At 36.8% G+C, this 20778-nt stretch overlaps 1 protein-coding gene, 2 long non-coding RNA genes and 1 pseudogene across 7 annotated transcripts; 3 read left to right on the forward strand and 1 right to left on the reverse strand.

The window, feature by feature from the left end:
• Positions 1-55: 55 nt before the first annotated feature.
• On the forward strand, positions 56-8479 carry LOC309507368 (endosome/lysosome-associated apoptosis and autophagy regulator family member 2-like). Of its 3 annotated transcripts, XM_082181532.1 has the most exons (8): positions 56-545; positions 639-791; positions 1485-1573; positions 3179-3359; positions 3479-3607; positions 3789-3879; positions 4090-4192; positions 5152-5351. In XM_082181532.1, exons 1-8 carry the CDS (start codon positions 416-418, stop codon positions 5215-5217), a joined length of 942 nt encoding a protein of 313 aa, XP_082037658.1. In that variant the 5' UTR covers positions 56-415; the 3' UTR covers positions 5218-5351. The 3 variants fall into 3 exon arrangements, with proteins under 3 accessions (XP_082037658.1, XP_082037659.1, XP_082037657.1); XM_082181533.1 differs by lacking the exons at positions 56-545; positions 639-791; positions 1485-1573; positions 3179-3359; positions 3479-3607 and adding an exon at positions 7200-8479 and having other exon boundaries at positions 3841-3879; positions 5152-5642; XM_082181531.1 differs by lacking the exons at positions 56-545; positions 639-791; positions 1485-1573; ... (2 more) ...; positions 3789-3879; positions 4090-4192 and adding exons at positions 4595-5081; positions 7200-8479 and having other exon boundaries at positions 5176-5642.
• LOC309507370 lies at positions 4221-4499 on the reverse strand. The gene is made up of 2 exons (XR_014209129.1): positions 4374-4499; positions 4221-4320 (listed from the first exon to the last, which is right to left on the reverse strand). It is a non-coding gene; the product is annotated as an uncharacterized lncRNA (long non-coding RNA).
• A 624-nt stretch (positions 8480-9103) lies between the features above and the next one.
• On the forward strand, positions 9104-13464 carry LOC309508199 (transmembrane protein 243-like; annotated as a pseudogene). The gene is made up of 4 exons (XR_014211638.1): positions 9104-9290; positions 11720-11770; positions 12446-12550; positions 12688-13464. The product of XR_014211638.1 is annotated as a transmembrane protein 243-like (transcript).
• Positions 13465-14324: 860 nt separating this feature from the next.
• On the forward strand, positions 14325-16973 carry LOC309507499. 2 transcript variants are annotated; one of them, XR_014209165.1, is made up of 5 exons: positions 14325-14457; positions 14554-14650; positions 15462-15610; positions 15784-15942; positions 16034-16973. It is a non-coding gene; the product is annotated as an uncharacterized lncRNA (long non-coding RNA). The 2 variants fall into 2 exon arrangements; XR_014209166.1 differs by having other exon boundaries at positions 14345-14650.
• Positions 16974-20778: the final 3805 nt, after the last annotated feature.

Raw genomic sequence — 20778 nt, forward strand, 5'->3', positions numbered from 1 at the left:
AATTGAACAGGTGTTCCTAATAATCCTTTAGGTGAGTGTATATGCAATATACACAAAGCAGAATTTTCAGCATCATTACTCCAGTCTTCAGTGTCACATGATCTTTCAGAAAGCATTCTAAAATCCTGATTTGTTGCTCAAGACATATTTATTATTAATATTATCAATATACATATTTTGTTAAAACTGTATTGAATTGTTTAATAATTTTTGGATGAATAGAAAGTTTAAAAGAACTGAATGTATTTGAAATGGAATCAATTTAATGTATCCTTGCTGAATAAGTGTGAATTTCTAAATAAAAAGTTTGTTATTGTACATACAGTAGTAATTTTCAGTTTGCAATTGTTTATCATTGCTCAAAAACACTCAGTGCCCAAATAAGTCATCTTTACTGTATTCAAGTAATATCTATATGAAATCTTTCTCATATGATCAGGTTAACCTGAATTCTGGCACTAATATCCTGTACTGGAGAACTACTGGAGTCACTCTCGGCTCTAAAGCAGTCAAACCAATTCTCCTGAAGAACATACAGATAGAAGGTGAGGGTGCGCTTCCTAGGAGTGCATGTTTTTCCATTTTAATAAAAAAAATGCTCCTCATTGAAAGATTATGACGTAATTTTTCTTTCTCAGGTGTGGCGTACACCTCAGAGTGTTTTCCATGTAAGCCTGGGACTTTCAGTCGCACCCCAGGCTCCTCCTCCTGTGCACCCTGTCCACGGGACACATACTCTGGCCGAGGGGCCAGCTCCTGCACAACTTGCAACACAAAAACGCACTACGCCTGTAAGTTCATACAGGCATTTAAATACCATATAGGCTGTTTTCTAAAAAATGCAGATGTGGTTGTAGTAGGACTTTAAAAAAAACACGTGTATATATATGAGTGTGTGTGTTATACACTGTATATTCAAATAATTATTATTTATTTTAATTTGTTTTTTAAATTCTTTTTTTAATTTAAATTCTGAATTTCCAAAAATCACTTTTGAATTGAACCTAAATGAATTGTAAATCGAATATGTTAGCTATCAACCCAAAGATTCACATAGCTAATGTGGACTGAGTAATAATAACCCCGCAATTAGGAAAAACTCTTAAACATAATCAGTCCAGTATAACATCTTCCTCCACACTTATGGCATCCTCAAACATGCTCTCTCTCACACATCATATTAACTTTTAATGGTTTTGCCCATTCACACTAATAAGGATAACTAGTATCCACACCAGCGGGCAATATTATGTTTATTCTAAGCGTGCATTGCAGCTTTGTTGTCTGCCGCTTTAAATGCTCGAGCTAAAAAAAAATAAAAAAAAACCTTCTGAAAGTTGTGCCAACGATATTGTTTCTCTGTGCCGTTATCATTATAGTTGTGGTTTGGACTATTCTTTTATGTCTAGAACTATATATTTATTATCTTTATAGTTATTGTCCTTGGTGTAATGTGAGATATGATTCTTCTGTAATTTTAACAGTAGAAGGTTCTGCCATGTGCAAAAGTAAACCTCCATGCTCAAAGAAAGACTACATCCAGACCTACAGTACCTGTGATAAGGATGGAAAGGTACACGTACACACACACACACAGGCGTACTGGGGTAAAAGGCGCATTTGACTCTCAACCGTTTTTGATGATGCTTTTGGGAATTTGGCTGATCCTTGCCTTGATCGCGGATAGCAATGCAAAGTTGATTGTGCGCTAATTTGATCTAATATTTAATGGGTTTTTTTTATGTAGCAAATGAGAATCGATAAAATTGACTATTTTGAGACTAAGGTCTTGTTAATGATTTTCAGTTTTGTTCAAGGTGATTAAAGGGATAGTTCACTTTGAAATAAAATTTTGGTATGTTTTAGCTTACCTCAAGGGCATCCAAGATGTAGGTGTCTTTTTTTCCGCAGTAGTTTCAATTTTGATATTTTTAGGTAAAACCGTTCCTGTCTGTCAGTCATATAATGCAGGTCGATGGTCACTGTCTCAAAGAGCATGCACAGAGTCCAAATTAAAACAATTCCCCATCGTCCAAATTAAACAATTCCCCATCGTAAGTACACATTGATGGCCCAAGACACGAAACGAGGCTCGATGGTGTTTTAAGCCCCCAATGGCTCCTTAGAGGCAGCTAACCCTACCCTCAACCTTAAACCTTCCCATCCCCTCGCTGCCTGGAAGGCACCATTGGGGGCATAAAACACCAAACACCCGAAACGAGCGGTTTGTGTGAGAAAACGAACAGTATTTATATCGTTTTTACCTCTTGAACACAGCTGCGTCCAAATGATCTGAGAGCGCGGGCGGGTATAGATATATACACTAGATGTCGCATTATATGACTGACAGACAAGAACGGTTTGACCTAAAAATATCAAAATTGAAACTACTGCGGAAAAAAAGACACCTACATCTTGGATGCCCTTGAGGTAAGCTAAAACATACCAAAATTTAATTTCAAAGTGAACTATCCCTTTAAAGCAACAGTTTTTCAATAACAGAAGAATATGTAAAAGTATGGTTTTTGGGGTAAAAGGCACCCCTGCTGTTGGGGTGAAAGGCACAATAATTAACATGATAATAAATAGCTCTTTATCATCTGAATCTAACCGTCTAACTCATGTCGGCAAATGGAAAATATCATATCAAGTTGGGTGTCCACCTTAGAGATAATCACCATTTATGATGAAGCCATCATTAAAAATATGATATTAATCATATCATATAATAAAATATAATATTTATTGTTACTACTGTAAAGCTTTATTAAATGAATTCATTTATTTATCTAAATAAACCGAAAATAGTACAAACTTTGCTAAAGTGATTGTTTTTGAACAAGTGTTAACTAAGACATTATTAAAAACACATTATTTTAGCTAAAGCATATGTGTAAATATACTTTGCCTTTTGCCCCATGCAGGTGTGTCTTTTACCCCGTGTGTGGGGTAAAAGGCCCACCTCACACATTTGATGTTATTTCAATTTTTTTCTTCCTTTTTTTTTTTTCCTGCAATCTTACACTATTATTTTCCTTAAGGTGTGCCTTTAGCCTCGTTGTACCATATATATATATACACGCACAAAACAACTATCAGTGTAATAAATTGAAATGATTCTTTTATTAATATTTTAAGTAACTAATTGAATAGATAAATGCTGCTGTCTCTCTCATAGACTCGGGTCGTGTATAAGTGGCTAGAGCCTCGGATTTGTTTGGAGGATGCTGCAGGTGCAGTAAAACTGCCACCTTCTGGTCAGCTTAAGCCGTGTCCACCCTGTAATCCCGGTTTCTATAACAACCACACTGCCACCTGTTCTCCCTGCCCACCCGGGACTTACTCTGATGGAGTCAAAGGTGATAAATCGTCCAAACATCTTAAGAAGGGCATATGAAACATGATCATTTCAGAAGCATGCACATCATTTTAATTACATAGCCAAAGATATTAAACATGGATTGTGTGGCATCTGTAGCATGCCAGTCTTGTCCAGCTGGCACGGAGCCTGTCCTCGGGTTTGAGTACAAGTGGTGGAACGTGCTGCCTGCCAACATGAAGTCATCATGCTTCAACGTGGCCAACAACAATTGCGATGGCTTGAATGGTGAGAGATTACACAAGAATGCTGTGGTATTTTACAGCATATGGTTGTAATGCTTATTTTTGCTGCTAGATGTCGCTGTTGCGTCACTAATTACAAATGGACTTTTCTGTACATTCTACATGTTCTTCACATTTGTGCATGATACCTTCATATCTTTTTTTCTACATTTTGTGTCTTTTAGGTTGGGAGGTAGCGGGTGATCACTTACAATCAGGATCAGGTCGTTCGGATAATGATTATCTCATATTAACTCTCAGAGTGCCTGGATTCAAGTGAGTCTTCAAGTAGGCTACTTGTCCTCCTACTCGTAGCCACACTATTCAAGTGCCGCCCACAGCATGTTACGTTCATTATAGCTCATTAAAAACTTGTGGCTAGCATGGTTAAACAGTGTACCTCTGCTGTGTGAGTTGATATTACAAGTATTTCCTTACATAACCTCTGCTCTCTGTGTAATAATGAGTCTGTATTGTTCCTATCAGGTTGCCCATGTCTGTTCAAGGAACATCTGGCAGTGAGTACGGACGGATCACTTTTGAGTTTGAAACTAGCTGTTCAGCTGACTGTGAGTTTTACTTTATGACGGTAAGTGTGTTAATATGTGTTTGTGATCTTTTTTTTTTTTTTTTGATAGACCATTTTAATCTGCTTTTAAATGTGCATTTAAAACAATTTACATCTAAAGAATGGTAATTTTGACATCTACACACTTTCTTGGTGTTTTGTAATACTTGGTATGAAATGAAGTCAAATGATGTTGTACAACCTGAATCAAACAAAACCTTAATTTATTTTTATTTAATTTTTATTGCATTTAAATGTATTATTGCCTATTACACTTACATTTAATTTATTTATTTAGCATACATTTTTATCCTAAGGTGACTTACAAACGAGAATTGCAACAAGTGATCTTAAAGGGGCAATAATCACGAGAAGTGCTAATAATACAAAGTTTAAAAAATTGCCCTGAATAGTACAAGCTAGAACAAGGAAAGCTTACAAAAAGCTTAATCTGTAACAAAATTGTATTTCCCCTCACACATTTCCCCTTTTTGCCAAAATAAGTAGGTAAAATATACATAAAATTAGGTTTAGGTTCAAATTGTATCAGCATAGATGAATTATTGCTATTTTGCTATAAATAATTATGTACAATTGATTACAATTTCTCACGAATCTGGCTAGAATATGTTTAAAGTGTATGCAAAAAAAGGATAAAAAAATACTTTTGTTAACATTACTTAACTACATTAGTCTACAATACATTAACAAACAATGAACAATACTTCTACAGCATTTATTAAGAGGAGCGGGGCTTTGAAACGCACTGTTTTAACTGATTCAGACAAATGCAAGGATTCAGGCAATACAGCATGTCGTTCATCCAGAAGATTAGATTTTTCCTGAAGCGGCAGATTTCTAGAATTCAGGTGTCTTTGGGCAGATTTCTGTGGCGGCCGAGGATACGTGAGTAAGTTGGAGCCAGCTGTGAAGTTTTGTAAAAATTAACTGCTGTTGTTTCCACTGTGCTCTTTCTTTAGCTCACCTGGTGTCATGTGTTCCAGAGCGGTCCCCATGGCTGGGGTCACTGCGCACAAGATCAGTAAACGCATCACCTTCTTCGCCAGTGACGTCGATGGGACTCCTACGGCTAGCTTTTCACCTGGTCCCCCTAAACCTATATTGCTGTTACTGCCGTGGCTGGGCTCCAGACCGCAAGCCATTGCCAAGTACTGTGAGATTTACTTTCGCACAGGCTTTGATGTGCTCGTAGAGGAAAGCGAAGTGAGCGAGTTCTTGTGGCCCCGTTGGGGGTTGGAGTACGGTGGCCGTGTGCTGGAATTATTAGAAAGCGAGCGCTTCTCACAGCGCCCCCTACTGGTCCATGCTTTCTCCATAGGGGGATATACGTTTACTCAGGTGCTTGTTCATGTGGCCAAAGATACCCAGCGTTACCAAGGCCTGACAAACAGGATCAGGGGTCATATCTACGACAGCCTGGTCATGGGATCACTGGACCATATGGCCAACGGTATGTACAGAGATTGCAATGTAAAGTATGTTCATATATAATCCTTTCAGTCTGCACTGCTAACACTTTGGGGTGGATGGTGTGATCAGAATCTTGCATCATGTTATGACTATTTTTATATTATGTATATTATTTGTGCTGTAAATTCAAGTGATAATGTTAAACATTCAAACTCTACAGTTGTACAAACAAATCTTTCACTTTTTGACTTGTTTTGGCTTACATCCTGATCTGCATTTTCACATTCACATTACACATTTTTTTTCATGTATAATAAATGACATAATAGCTACATAAATTCATGGTATCTACTACAATATTACAAATGTATTACAAATTAAAATAACTATTTTCTATTTTAATTCATTTTAAAATGTAATTTATTTCTGTGATTGTAAAGCTGAATTTTCAGCATCATTACTCCAGTCTTCAGTGTCACATGATCCTTCAAAAATCATTCTAATACTGCATTCAAATAAGCTGATTAAAGTAAATTCACACTGTAAATGTGTTTGTGATTTAATATGTCTGTGTAGGAGTGTTGTTCCTGTAGTAGAGCAACCCCCATAACAGATGGTTAACTAACGTACTGGAGACTTGAAGTTGGCACTATGACCAAATGTGGGGTCATGGACTATATAAATCAGTCAGCCTCTGCTAGTAATTATAGGGTACATGATTACTCAGACAGTATCATGTTTTATTGTCAGGTTTGATTTCAAACTTAATTAAAAGCAATATACCTTCTCATATAAATAAAACTTTATATATCCCTAAAGTTAGGATGTAGAAATATCATGCTTGTAAAATAAAAGTTTGGTACTACCTCATCAAAAATAAAATACAATGTACATAATTGTTTATGTAAATTGCAGTGCATAACACTTCTGCTTGTAAAAACCTTAAAACATTTTGACTCAATCTGGAGATTAATACTACTTTTTAAAAATGTAAAGTTGGTACGAATTTTTTAATTTGATTGAAAGAAGCCTCTTATACTCACCAAGGCTACAAAACTTTGGTAAAAAAAACCTGTAATATTGTGAAAAATTCTTACAATTTAAAATAAATATTTTATTATAATATTAGTTTTATTATAGCATTACTCCAGTCTTCAGTGTCACATGATCCTTCAGAAATCATTCTAATATGCTGATTAAAACATTTGTTACTATTATCAATGTTGAAAAAACATTTTGCTGTGGAAATGGTGATACATTTTTTTTCAGGATTCTATGATGAGTAGAGAGAACAGCATTTATTTGAAATATAAATCTTTTTTAACAAAATAAATGTCTTTACTGTCACTTTTGATCAATTTAATGTGACCCCAAACTTTTGAACGGTATTTGTATGTCTGTGTCTGTATATTTATCTGCCTACCACATAGCAACACTTGCAACCATGTAGCTTTCAAACATCCAATTTCTTTTCAAACGCCTCAAGTATTCAAACTACACAAGGCCTAAAAAACTTCAGAGATAAATTTATCCTGATGAACTAGAATTAGTTGTCCCTGAAATCTTTTGCTTTGATTATTTTGGGTTTGTTTTCCAGGTCTGGGTAAAACCATATTTCCCCGGATGGAGGGTCTTGTGAGAACGGCTGGCCTTCTGTACTTCCGTGTCTTTAAACACCAGACGGTTGACTACTTTAACTCGGCGATCAACATTTTCTGGAACACTCCTGTGATGGCACCTGCTCTCTTCTTTTACTCTGAGAACGATGCAATGTGCGATTACAAGAGCGTGGAGAAGATGGTGGAGTTATGGAGGAATCGAGGCCTATCTGTCGAGATCAAGAAGTGGAAAGAGTCTGTTCATGCAGGTCATCTGCGCACACATCCTCAGGAATACCTGGCCACCCTAGAGAACTTTGTGATGTCTCTCAACATGGTGCCTCTAAAGGCCAAAATGTGAACTCTGAACGGCCATCACCTGTCTCATCAAACATTAGAAATTGCCTGAAGTGCCTGGTTTGACTGTTCTAGGTCGCAAAATTTGATTGTTTCTCAAACCTCTTTAGTCTGTTGAAATATTTATGTGACTACATTTAATGAAGACCATACCACTGGCGTGTTGAGGATGTGTAATACTACATACAATCTGTTGATATGTAACCGATTTGGTTTGTTGCAATACAATGTGAAGCTCCTGTACTTCGGACCTCAAAATGGCTATCTTGAAATACACAACTGTATATCATTATTTTGCTGTAGATATTTGAGATTTACAGTAAAAGGTTTAAGAGACCTTTTGCATGTAATGAGTCGTAGCTTATATGACAACTTGACTTAACTTTTAACATCTATAGTATGTTCATTTGAATGCACTGACTGTCCATCTTGGACCATTGATCTGTTTGCTTCAAAGGGATTGCTTTCAGTTTTCTTTGACTAATTATTTGTTTTCAAATGAAGAAATGACCTAGCTATATACAATTTGCTACTAGCTATAACAAATCTGAATTAAATGTATAATATACCATTTGACACAATCCTGGTAAACCTATGCATTGTTGTTTTTCTAGCAAAGACACGTGAATAATATAAAGGTTGTGTTCAGGTACCTAAACTGGAAATACGGTGAATACAAGTAAAGTCGGACACTTAGGTTTTTGTGTTACATATTTCTGTACTTTTACACTGTATTATGTAATGGAGATATGTATCTATTTAAAATTATATTGTGCGCAGGCCTTAGCCATTTGGCATATTTTAAAGCAATGTCCATGTCAAAATGTCCTACTTACCTGTATTCACCTTGTTTATCAGTGCAATAATGAAGGTTTTTACTTTTTGGTTTAAAATCAAATAAATAAATCATTCTGATTAATAATGTGTTTTTTTGTTTGTTTGTTTGTTTAGTGTAGAAGTCTCACAAAAGGTTACAGTATAGCTGAAAAACAGGATGTGACAAGAGTTACACAGTAATTCACAGTTCTCAATCCGGGGAGTTCATGAAGTGTGCATATGATGGAGACTCTACTATCCCATGACTCAATGGGAGAGGATTTATGAATGGCATTGAAGCGATGATTATTATGATAATTTCGACCCATCTAACCTGAGTTAGAGCAGGGGTGTCCAATCCTGCTCCTGGAATTCAGCTCCAACCCCAATTAAACACACCTGAACCTTAATCAAGGTCTCAGGTGTGTTGAGGCATGTTGGAGCTAAACTCTGCAGGACAGTGACCCTCCAGGACCAAGTTTGGACACTCATAAATCAGAGAACCCATCTGGGCCACTAAGCCCCGTCCGTTTCATTCATAATAATTGCCATTTTCACTTTATAAATTGAAATGTAAGATTTGCAAGTTACCCATCAAATTATTTCCTGTAATTTCCCATAACAAAATAACCTCATGACCATTTCCTCTAACAATGTTTTCCTATGTCCCATTAAAAGATCAAATATAAAATAACTCCCTTTGTGCTGCTTCGGCCAGAGGCATGAGTGAATGTTATGCTTGTGGAGAAATGAGAAAGGCCTTTCAGGCCTGATCATGAGTGCAGAAGGTTGTGTGGTTCAGAGATGATCCGCTCCTCATGACCAGAATCCCTCTCAGTCCCGCCAGCAACATGGAGGACTTCAGCACACGCACCGATGGTGCGGACAACACGCTGTTTGGAGAGACTTTAACGCGGGTGAGAGAGGCAGCTTTACAATATTTAAAGTTCTGGTTGGCATGTTTTATTTTTTATATTCCAGTAAAGAAAGTAGTTTTAAGTGTTTAAGTAGCAGCGGTGAAGAAACATGATTTTTTTTAAAGATAGGTTTTAATTGCTTACTTGCTTAAGTCAGACAATCACATGAGCAGGTGTTACATTATGAAGCAGAATTAAAGGGATAAATGAGTATGCACAATCTGAACTTGGATAGGCCTATATGGAAAGATGTAGTAAGATGTGGAGATGATCCGCTCCTCATGACCAGAATCCCTCTCAGTCCCGCCAGCAACATGGAGGACTTCAGCATGCAAATAAAACATGCCAACCAGAACTTTAAATATTGTAAAGCTGCCTCTCTCACCCGCGTTAAAGTCTCTCCAAACAGCGTGTTGTCCGCACCATCGGTGCGTGTGCTGAAGTCCTCCATGTTGCTGGCGGAAAGATGTGGAAACTTATCACTTCATCTAAAACAACAACATGTTTATTAGATCCTATACCAACTAAACTACTGAAAGAAGTGTTACCTGTAGTGGAAGAGCCTCTCCTCAATATTATTAACTCGTCTTTATCTCTAGGTCATGTTCCAAGAACATTTAAACTGGCAGTTATAAAACCTCTCATTAAGAAACCGCAATTAGATCATAATAATCTAGCAAATTATAGACCCATTTCAAATCTTCCATTTATGTCTAAAATATTAGAAAAAGTGGTGTCCGCTCAACTGGGCTCTTTCTTGCAACAAAATGATATCTATGAAAAGTTTCAGTCTGGATTCAGACCGCATCATAGCACTGAAACTGCGCTCGTTAAAATCACAAATGATTTACTTTTAGCTTCTGACCAAGGCTGTATCTCAATACTAGTTTTACTTGATCTTAGTGCTGCGTTCGATACTATAGATCACACAATACTCTTAGATCGACTACAAAATTATACTGGTGTTCAAGGACAAGCACTAAGCTGGTTCAAATCATACCTATCTGACCGCTACCATTTTGTCTATTTAAATGGAGAAAAATCGATCATAACTCCAGTAAACTATGGAGTGCCGCAGGGATCTGTATTAGGCCCTCTGTTATTTTTAATATATATGATGCCACTTGGAAATATTATAAGGAAACATGGAATTAGTTTCCATTGTTATGCTGATGACACTCAAATATATATTTCATCAAGGCCGGATGAAAACGCTAAATTTTCCAAATTGACAGAGTGTGTTAAAGATATAAAAGATTGGATGACGCGTAATTTTCTTTTATTAGATCCAGACAAGACAGGGGTAATACTTATCGGTTCAAAAAACCGCCCACAAAACCTCGCACAATACAACTTTAACATCATAGGATGTCCTGTTACTTTATCCGCTACAGTAAAAGACCTGGGTGTTATACTCGATTGCAACCTGTCTTTTGAAAATCATATTTCATATGTTACAAAAACAGCCTTTTTCCACCTTAGAAACATTGCTAAGCTACGTAATATGCTATCAGTTTCTGATGCAGAAAAGTTAGTTCATGCATTCATGACCTCGAGACTGGATTACTGTAATGCCTTATTAGCTGGTTGTCCTGCATCCTCAATAAACAAGCTACAGTTAGTCCAAAATGCCGCCGCTAGAGTTCTTACGAGATCAAGAAAATATGATCATATAACACCGATTTTATCATCACTGCATTGGTTACCTATAAAGTTCCGTATTAATTACAAGGTATTGCTACTGACTTATAAAGCCCTAAACGGCTTAGCTCCAGTCTATTTAACGGATCTTCTATCGCCCTATAATCCATCGCGCTCTTTAAGATCACTAAATTCAAGGCTTTTGGTCATACCTAGGATATTCAGAACCACCAAAGGAGGGAGAGCATTTTCACATTTGGCTCCAAAACTCTGGAATAGTCTTCCTGATACTGTTCGTTGCTCAGACTCGCTCTCCCAGTTTAAAACTAGATTAAAGTCGCATCTCTTCAGCCAGGCATTCATATAATCCCACAGTTCAAACTACAATCCGGCCTCTAGCTCATAAATGCCAGAGGAGAACTGGCCCCCGACTGAGCCTGGGTTCTCCCAAGGTTTTTTTCTTCTCCATTAGGTCACCTGATGGAGTTTTAGGACACCATTAGGTCACTTGATGGAGTTTTTCGGTTCCTTGCCACTGTTGCCTTTGGCTTGCTCAGTTGGGGATATTTTGGGGATATTTGATTTGATTTTGTCGGTCAGTGAATTCCTCTTGAAGTAAACTTTGTTGTATTATTTAAATTTAATACTGTGAAGCTGCTTTGATACAATCTGTATTGTGAAAAGCGCTATACAAATAAACTTGACTTGACTTGACTAGTAAAAATAACTAGTTAAATTGACAACTTAAGCGCCTGTATTTGTTCATGCCAACTTCTGTTTTCTTTAAGCACACAGTTCTTAACCTGGCTTTAGGTGGACTCGCATCTCTCTTACTCCTAGTGAGTATTGGTGACTACACACAGACACACACACATGCACATGCGTTTGTATGGCTATCTTTGTGAGGACATTCATGCAATCCCTAGCCTTAACCTTAACAACTAGTGCCTAACCCTAATTCTATCCTTAACCCTAAAACTAGCGCTTTAAAGTGGTGTCAGACCGGCCAAACACTCACACTCTTTTATGTGGACTTTCCATAGACTTAATGGTTTTTATACAAACTGTATTCAATCTCCTAACCATATCCCTGCCCCATCACAGAAAACGTTCTGCATTTTTATAAGCTGTTTTCTTTGTGGGGACCAAAAAATGTCCAGTACATTTTGTCTCCACAACGTAGGGTTTAACACACACACACACACACACACACACACACACACACACACACACACACACACACACACACACACACACACACACACACACACACACACACACACACACACACACACACACACACACACACACACACACACACACACACACACAAAGTATTTGCAGTAGTGTTTTGGCTATCTAAATCTTACATAATGAATTGAAGGATCCTTTTATAAAAATAAAAAAAGAAGTTTTTATGGTGTTGGCCCTACATATATCTGCAATGACTGATTACTGATCACTGCATCCAACCGCAAACTGCAAGCTGTACTCTATTTTATCCTCTTTTTCAGGTAACTGTCATCAGTTCATTTGTCTTCCCTACTCCTCCTCCAACAGCATTAAATATATTTTTTGTTGTCTGCATCCTCATGATCTGTTCCTCTGTATTGGTGCTGGTAAGTTTATACATGTATGTATGTATGTGTGTGTGTGTGTGTGTGTGTGTGTGTGTGTATACACACACTACAGCACATACTGTAGTACAAATGAATGTGTATATCATTTCTTAAAAATAAGTTTCTGTTTGTTGCAGATTTTCTGGTATCGTCAAGGTGATCTGGATGCAAAGTTCCGTGGTCTGATTTATTATTCCATTGGTCTCGTTATCATCCTCTGTCTGTGTGCCAATCTGTACTTCCATGATGTTGGAAGATGACATGATTCAGGCACACCACTCATACTGAGCACCTTCTTAATTCTCTCAAGCACAAAAGTTGTAAAATGAATATAAAAGGTAGTTTATCTGTCAGAAGGGATAGTTTTGATTGTGTACATCGGTGATCAGATGATTGTTCAAACATATCAGTTTATTTGAACAGTGTAACTTGTGTTTTTTATGCTGAATATTTGTGTTCATTATTTTCTATTGCTGTCAAGAGTCATGCTTAAGGCTGCAGTATTTCAGTAGAGTTACTTGTATAAAATATTGTGATTTTTTTGTTTTGTTCTGTGAACAATGCTGGTACTAAAGGACGGAGCCCTGACAATGAATAAAATACTGCACAATCTGAGACGTTGCAATTGTTTTCTGACGGGTGATATGGATCATGTTAGGAGGGGTCAGGGGGTTTCTCCCCCTGAAATTTTTTTAATTCTGGCTGCTAAACATACCATTTCAATGCAGTTTGGGAGGGACAGAAATACCTTAACGGAGCTAGCAGCAACCCTCCTCTATCTGAGGACTAAGTTAAAGTATCTATTTTGTAAGTTTATGTAAAAGACAGGTTGATAAAAGAACTGTAAGCTCAAATTCAAAAGCTTTTGAAGTCTACTTCATTAAAGCATGTTTACACACACACTTACTGTACACTTAGGCCTACTACACATGATTTTAAATTGCAGTTTTTATGTTATGATAATTGGTATGTGCCCTAAGAACGATCTTACATTAAAGGTAGGCTACATAAAGGTGCTGAGGTCTGACTTTGTGGTGCTCTGAAATTAAGTTATTTTAATATTAATATGTGATGAAGGACTTTGAAAGAAGTTTGACAGATTTCAGTGCTGAATAAGGTTAACACTACCCCGTTTATTTGAAAATGGTTAATATTTGACAGAAATGTAAAAAAGTAATCAAAACCGATCAGATAACGTTACTATGGCTTTGTATGGCAGTAACGTTAGCCAACTAGTTTACGGTTAGACTAGGCTAGCTATCGATAACGTTACACTGACACAACTTAAGTTAGGCCTAATGCTCTGAATTCGCAGCTAATATCAAATCCATAACTTTTTGATCAAGTTAAAATTTCCAGGTCAACCACAAATAATCCCACTACCTTTTAATATCATCCGATAACTAATTCGATGCCGATTTGTTGCTTTGCCCACTTACCACTTCAAGACCATCTGTAAAACATTGCCAGCTCAACGTGCGAGACGAGTGAGTTGCTTGAACATACACAGCAAAGATTCTAGAGCGCTATGCGCGTAGCGCTCTAAATTTGATATACACAGACACCATATTAGGAAAAAGGGGCGGGCTGATGCATTGCTGACCGATTTATTACACATCCAGAAGAATACATTTGAGTCGTTATAGGCTCTGGTATATTATGGAGCATAATAGGAATAAAGTTGTGACAAAAAAATTATCAGGGAGGAAAAATCTGAGGGGGCACGTGCCAGCTCACTTTGAATGGGCATGACGCCACTGATTCACATCATCCGTTAAACGAGACAAAGAAATCGTTCGCGATAGCGGCGAGAGACATTTCATTTGATAAGATGTTTCTGTTCTGTAGGACCGTATTTTGTTTACTTATTTTTGCTCTCATGCATGTTAAGGGAAACTCGGGATATGGTATGTAGCAACTCTGAAATTGCACGTGACAAATAAGGCCTTGATGAAACTCTTACACGAAGATTTGTTTATAATATCAAATGACACTTTTTACAGCTGTTCAATTGTACCTTGGATTTAACAACTGTAGCTCATTGGAAAACCATCAAGAATCGAAGCGTCCACTATGTTCCAAGCCATGTTTCAGTGAAGGGTAAGAGTCCTTTTTTAAAACTACACTTTATCTAGCCTACATTATTCACTAAGTGAATTGCACTGTAAAATGTTTTGTCAGGTAACTTAAAATATGAATAATGAACTAGTATAAATCTAAATATGATAATATCCACATTGATTTTATTTAACTAAAAAAAAATTGAACAAGGCTATAAAAACATATTAAGTTACATAGCCTACATGAACGCTTGACAAAAATGGAAGTGTAGGCAATATAACAGCACAATACAATTAATTTTTTTATTCAATTAATTAACACAAACAGTTACAACATAAAAATATAATAAAATGCAAATATATATTAAAAAAAACTAAACAAAAAAAATCTACAATGTTATACTCCTTAAAATACAATGCATTATTAAATTAATTTGAAAGATTTAGGAATATAGGAAAGATTTTAAGAATTAGCCTAAAATGTTCTGCTTTATGCAACAATAAAAAAAAAGTATATGCAAAGTTGCATTTTGATTGGATTTTATTCACTTGTATTTATTGTAAAGATACTTGCTTGAAATGTTGTGTTGAGCAATGTGTCTTTTATTGTTAAACAACAGTGAAATAACATGTGGGCAAAACAATAAGACAAAACTATAATCAGAAGTCTGTAATCTCTGTGATGCTGTATTCTTTCACTTTATTGTATCAGTTTTCAGAGCCCCTCACTTACACAATGTGTCTAGTTCAGACCATCCAAGAAAAAAGTCAGCATCTAGATATACATTATTTTGATTGTGAGTTTCAGTGTTTTGTATTGAGAAGCATGTCTGGCTTTGATTTGCCTACAGATGCTTCTCCTCTGAGTTTGTCCCTTATGGGAATGAGACGGGCTGGTTGGCAGTGTACAGCAGCAGAGGGCCTTCTGTTCGTGATGCCACTGTAGCTGCTTTGATTGACAGGGTGCAGATTGGAAAGCCCCTCCTCATGGAAGTCTCAGGTTATTGTCAGCCTTGTCATAGCAACCCTTGTGCAATTTAAGTTGCTTGTAATTCAATTGTGCTTTTAATTAAATTGATTTAAATTGAATTGGACACAAGATACAATATTATTTTCTCAAAAATCATCTAAGCAATGCAATGTAATCCCTTGTATATTTGATTATATTTCCAGTCATACCAGATCTGAGCAAAGAAAACATTTCCATGGTTTTCATTACATTTAGTGGGAACCCTGGTCCTCAGGGCTTGCATAATATGTCTCTTATGGCCAATGGATACTTCACCTGCTACATAGATGCAATATTACCTGCTGCTGGAGTGTACCATTTAAGTATGTTTACTGGACAGTACTATAGCTACAAATATGGGAAGAATGAAACAGAATAAGATTTTGTGATCACCATATGTCTTTGTGTTTTTAGATGTGACCATAACGAACAGTATCTATACTCATTCTACCAGCTGGCAGATTAGAGCATGTCCCTCTGGGACTGAGTAGGCTACTTGAATCTCATGTTGTCCGAGAGAGGTCGGGATATCCCGTCCTGTGCCCCTCTGCCCACAGACACAGAGGACAAGCAGCAGGATAAAGCCTCAACCAAACCCACAGACAGTCACAAGCGAGGTCCATTCATAAAGAAAAGCTACTCCGTTATACAAACCTATCAACACTATTTTATATTTTTCTGCTTTGAATGTGTTATGTTTTTTCCAGCTGTTTGGATTTTTTCGGACACTACATTTTCCCTAAACAAATTGCGTTATCTGTTGCTTGTATTTTACATGTGTATTATAATGTTCTTTAAAAGCATGATTAAAAAACAAAAAAACATTTACTTTTGATTTTAGTTTGCCTTTTCTGGGGTAGTTAGGCTACTGAACATTCCTGTTATATTCTTGCCTTTAATATATCAAAGAAAGGCATAGGCCTATATAGTTCAAATTTAAATGACAAAAGACTATATTAGAACTGCGTGTTCAAAGGGATAAAGAAATGAAACTTTTAAGTTCTACTTGGCTTAATCATTTTTATTAGAAGTTCTTCAAGTTTAGTTTTCTGCAGTTATTGTACGATATGCTCCACTGTGCCGGTTCGGGCCGTCAGGTTGGTCTCGAGGTCATGCTCAAGTCCTGTAAAGCATGCACACATATCTTTCAGACTGCTTTTCAAGCTATTACATACATGAATTTGTCATTAGACAAACAGCCACTGTTATAGCCTACCCCCAACTTCTCCTTCTGGACAAGATTTTGATGTCTTCAGTGTTCATTGTCTTATTGGTCGATTGTAGACTATTGACAGCTATTGTATTGTGACTGTTGCACAGTATAAAACATCTAAATAAACATTTTACACTTTCACATCGCCTTGTGTTTTAATGCTGCTTTGAAATAAAGAGAAATCTACAAATACCAAAAGTATTCATGCATTACTTTAACAACCTAGGCCTATTATGGTGCTAAACTTTTAAAGTTGACAATAAGCTTCAAGAAATAACTATCAAAGTGGTGATAATGGTGGTGTAGTAGGCCTACAGAACAGCCGTTTATTTCTTTTTTGCATAGAGCAAATGATGAACACTATTAAATGCTCGTGCGATATACATCTGGTAAACTTATGACTAAATCCATTTCACCGGTTTCAAAGTCTGTTGTGACGAAGGTATTGAGAGGCAGGTGCTACAAACTTCTCCAGTTGTGGCTTAAACAGCTTATAATAGCCTGTGTATTTACCTATAGTCATACCTAGTCGTTAGAAACGGAAAGTCTGTCGGTGAATCTCTCCGTGACGTGAGGGAAACACTGTCTCGACAGTTTGCACTGAATTATTTGCACTTACACTGAGGTAATGAAAGCTATATATTTTAACGGGGTATGTGGTTCATCTATTACAGATTTATATTTTAGTTGACAGGTCAGTTATAACAAGGGCGAAATTGTCAATCACACATTGGGGGGGACAGCTGTGTACTTGGTACCTCTAGGGGGGTCCGGGGGCATGCTCCCCCGGAAGAAAATTTTGTACATTTTAAAGGTAAATTCATTAATCTGGTGCACTTTGAGTCACCCGAATCCACTGTTAAAAATAAATAATCCACCCGCAAACCGCCCGAACCTATGATATTCTCTGATTTAGATATCTGCATCTGATCATCACATTACAATTATTCAAATTCTTAGTGTTAAGCATGATAATATGGTAACATATCACACTGACATGCTGATTTAAAATGAACATTTATTTAAAATAAAAGTTCTTCTTTTGGCAAAATTATATTTCCTTAATAGCCTAAACAGAGGCTTTACTCCCTTCAAACTTCAAATGGTCAATTTTTCATTACATTACTGTTTGAAAACACTCAGAATAGTTTTTTGTACCTTTATAAAGGGCATTTTCCCCCCTAATTTTATTAACTGTATGCTCCATCTTTCATTTCAAATTCTTAAATTTGATAAATATATCCAATTAAAATAATAAGACACTAGGCTGTTACCAATCAAATTAAATAATTTACATTGAAAAATTATAACTGTATTAAATTAGATTATTTTAAATATTTTTATAACCGCAACAGAACCATCACGGTGGGGAAAGTGTATCTGACCATGTGACTGTCTGTCCGAGTTTTGTCGAGAGCCGGAGGCGGCACGAAATTTGACGGAGGCAGCCGCCTTATAATTCTTTATGCAGGAAAAACTCTGGCAATACCCATAAATGGAAACATAAATTTACAACTGTACTTCGGTTTCTCTGCGAGGACACCGCCGTCACCTGCCATATGAAATTTCACCATGTGAGACGACACCGCCGTCACCTGCTCTGTCAGATTTCGCGCTCCTAACTCTTCTTCTGTTTGGTTTTTCCTAACTCACTGATCACGGTGCACGAGCTACTAAAGGTATAGGGAAAACATGACATGGATTTCAGGAGAAATAGGTTTTGTTATTGTATAGTGTAAGGCCAGTCGAATGGATTTGGGAAATGGACCGGCCGGGATTTTATATTTTCGGAGCTGGAAAGAAAGACATATTTGCAATCACATCGATATTGCCCGCATAATCATACAGTATGATCAAATATTGGGGGGGACAAATTGTCCTTCTTTGAATATTGGGGGGGACGTGTCCCCCTGTCCCCCCATAGAATTACGCCTATGAGTTATAATCTGGTCGGTCTGGTCTTATTCCGTGCATGTTAGGACTTCTAAGAGATTTAATTCTGTCAAGGTTAACGTTTGGAACAGGATTATGGCTTTTAATTTTAATTTTGGCCAATCCACAGTTACAACTTTTTTCATAGGTAAAAAAAAAAATGTTTCAGTCTTTGTCACACACACGATACATAGTTAGTAATTACTATAAATAGTGTTTAATTACATGCAGCCAACCCTATAGTAAGTACAATCTTAATTATTATTACACTTAAATGTATAATTACACTGTAACACGGACGGACACCTTAAAATAAAGTGTAACCCCTAAAACTTGTACTTTTGACGTAACAAGGCAATACATTGATGAAGTCGAAAAATCAAGACACCTTTAAAAAATCCCTACAAATGATGTTGTTGACTGAAATTATTTGTTAGGAGTGAATTTAGAGGTGGACATGAGCAAAGCCAAGTGGACCTTCCAAATAAGCTGTCATTGTTTAAAAAAAGTTTATTCAATAGGCTATAATCATCTGTGCTCGCTTTGCCTTGCCTTGGCTGATGTCATGGTGAACCCGTAAAAAATAAATATAGGCCTAGCCTACTTGTTATTTTAAATTCAAAAGTATCTAAGTATTGCTTTATGAGAGCATATCTGTGTCAGAAATTACATTAAAGTTAATGCATAAACTCTTCAGCCTTGAGCTGGCGTATAAAGGCCCGATTTGTCAGGGTTTTTCATAAAGGCAGATAGCCTTTCTCCACTAATGGTCCAGATAACAACCTAAATGACAAGCTTAGATTTTTTTACTATTTTAGGCCTATATAGGCTAACTATATACAAAATATTTTCTAATAGGCTATGCAATGTGTAGCCTATAGGCTACTTAAAAAGGGTTGGACATTTTTTTGTTTAATGCAGCCATGTTACAGGGCACAGAGTGCGTGAAATGCAGCAGATAGGCTACAGCTATACAGTCGACAACAAGCAATTATTAAAGGCATTCGAGAAATTACCCACCCACATCTGAATTTCGTGTGGCGCATTCGCACGGGATAAACGAAGCCTGTGATTTTACTCGAAATTACTGACATATCTCCCGGATATGATGTCAACTGGCTATTGCTTGGAAATATCTTGTCGTTATTATAGGTCTAGCTGTATGATATAACATAAACAGAAGAATGTTCCTTACCGCATGCTGCTATACATGTCTGTAAGGAACATGGAACAGTGCCGCTGCTCACCGCTCACAGCCAACATTCACTGGCAATCCTATAGCTACGATAGCCTATAGCTATTTCGGCTACAAAAAGAGGTAGCCTACTTTAACTGCAGTGTTATAAAGTTGTGGATGGTTGTCTTTTTTAAAAAGTATTTTGTCTTTTATTTTTCGTGTTCGCATTTATGAGGAAAACGTGACCGTTCTTCATAACGGACTCGCGACCGCTCTGAACGCAGCACTAAAAGACTGCTTTATTAAAACTTTCACAGATACCTAAAACAGAAAGCACAAAGCCTTTCTTCAAAACGAATTTCGTTTTGTACTAATTGTATCTTAATTTTAATCAGTGTTTTATTATCCAATTTCCTGGATTTAATAAGTAAGTAGCAGCCGCGGCGCTACCATTGGGCCCGGGTGGGCCTGGGCCCACCCATTTTAGGTCTGGGCCCACCCATTTTCTACTATGGTTTTGTACGTTTCTTCGTTCGGATCTATTTGCGATCCATTCCATTCTAAACAAACAACGCAGTTTACATGCTTCGTCCTTGTTTCATTATTCATTAAGATAATAATTAATAAATGCACGCATAATTATCAGTGAACTTGATAAATGTTGCAGATATGTTTTGCTATGCACAAACAAATGACTTTCAACTTATGTGTGCAAAATTCAGAATAAAATGAATGCAGCAATTTGTACAAATAGAGAGTCTGCAGGTCTACTATACGTGTTGTAGCCATTAAATAAGCTCATTTAGTTTCATATTTGTTAAAATATTATAATGTTAT

Source organism: Leuciscus leuciscus (genome assembly GCF_965113295.1).
Source record: "Leuciscus leuciscus genome assembly, chromosome: 10".
In the NCBI taxonomy this organism is placed as follows: domain Eukaryota; kingdom Metazoa; phylum Chordata; class Actinopteri; order Cypriniformes; family Leuciscidae; genus Leuciscus; species Leuciscus leuciscus.

Excerpts from the sequence above, each read along its gene's own strand:
- LOC309507368 (XM_082181531.1), top strand. The coding sequence starts at position 4,960 with ATGCAAGGATTCAGGCAATACAGCATGTCGTTCATCCAGAAGATTAGA. Across the intron at positions 5,082-5,175 it reads TGGCGGCCGAGGATACGTGA|AGCGGTCCCCATGGCTGGGG; the intron begins GTAAGTTGGAGC and ends CATGTGTTCCAG. Across the intron at positions 5,643-7,199 it reads ACTGGACCATATGGCCAACG|GTCTGGGTAAAACCATATTT; the intron begins GTATGTACAGAG and ends TTTGTTTTCCAG.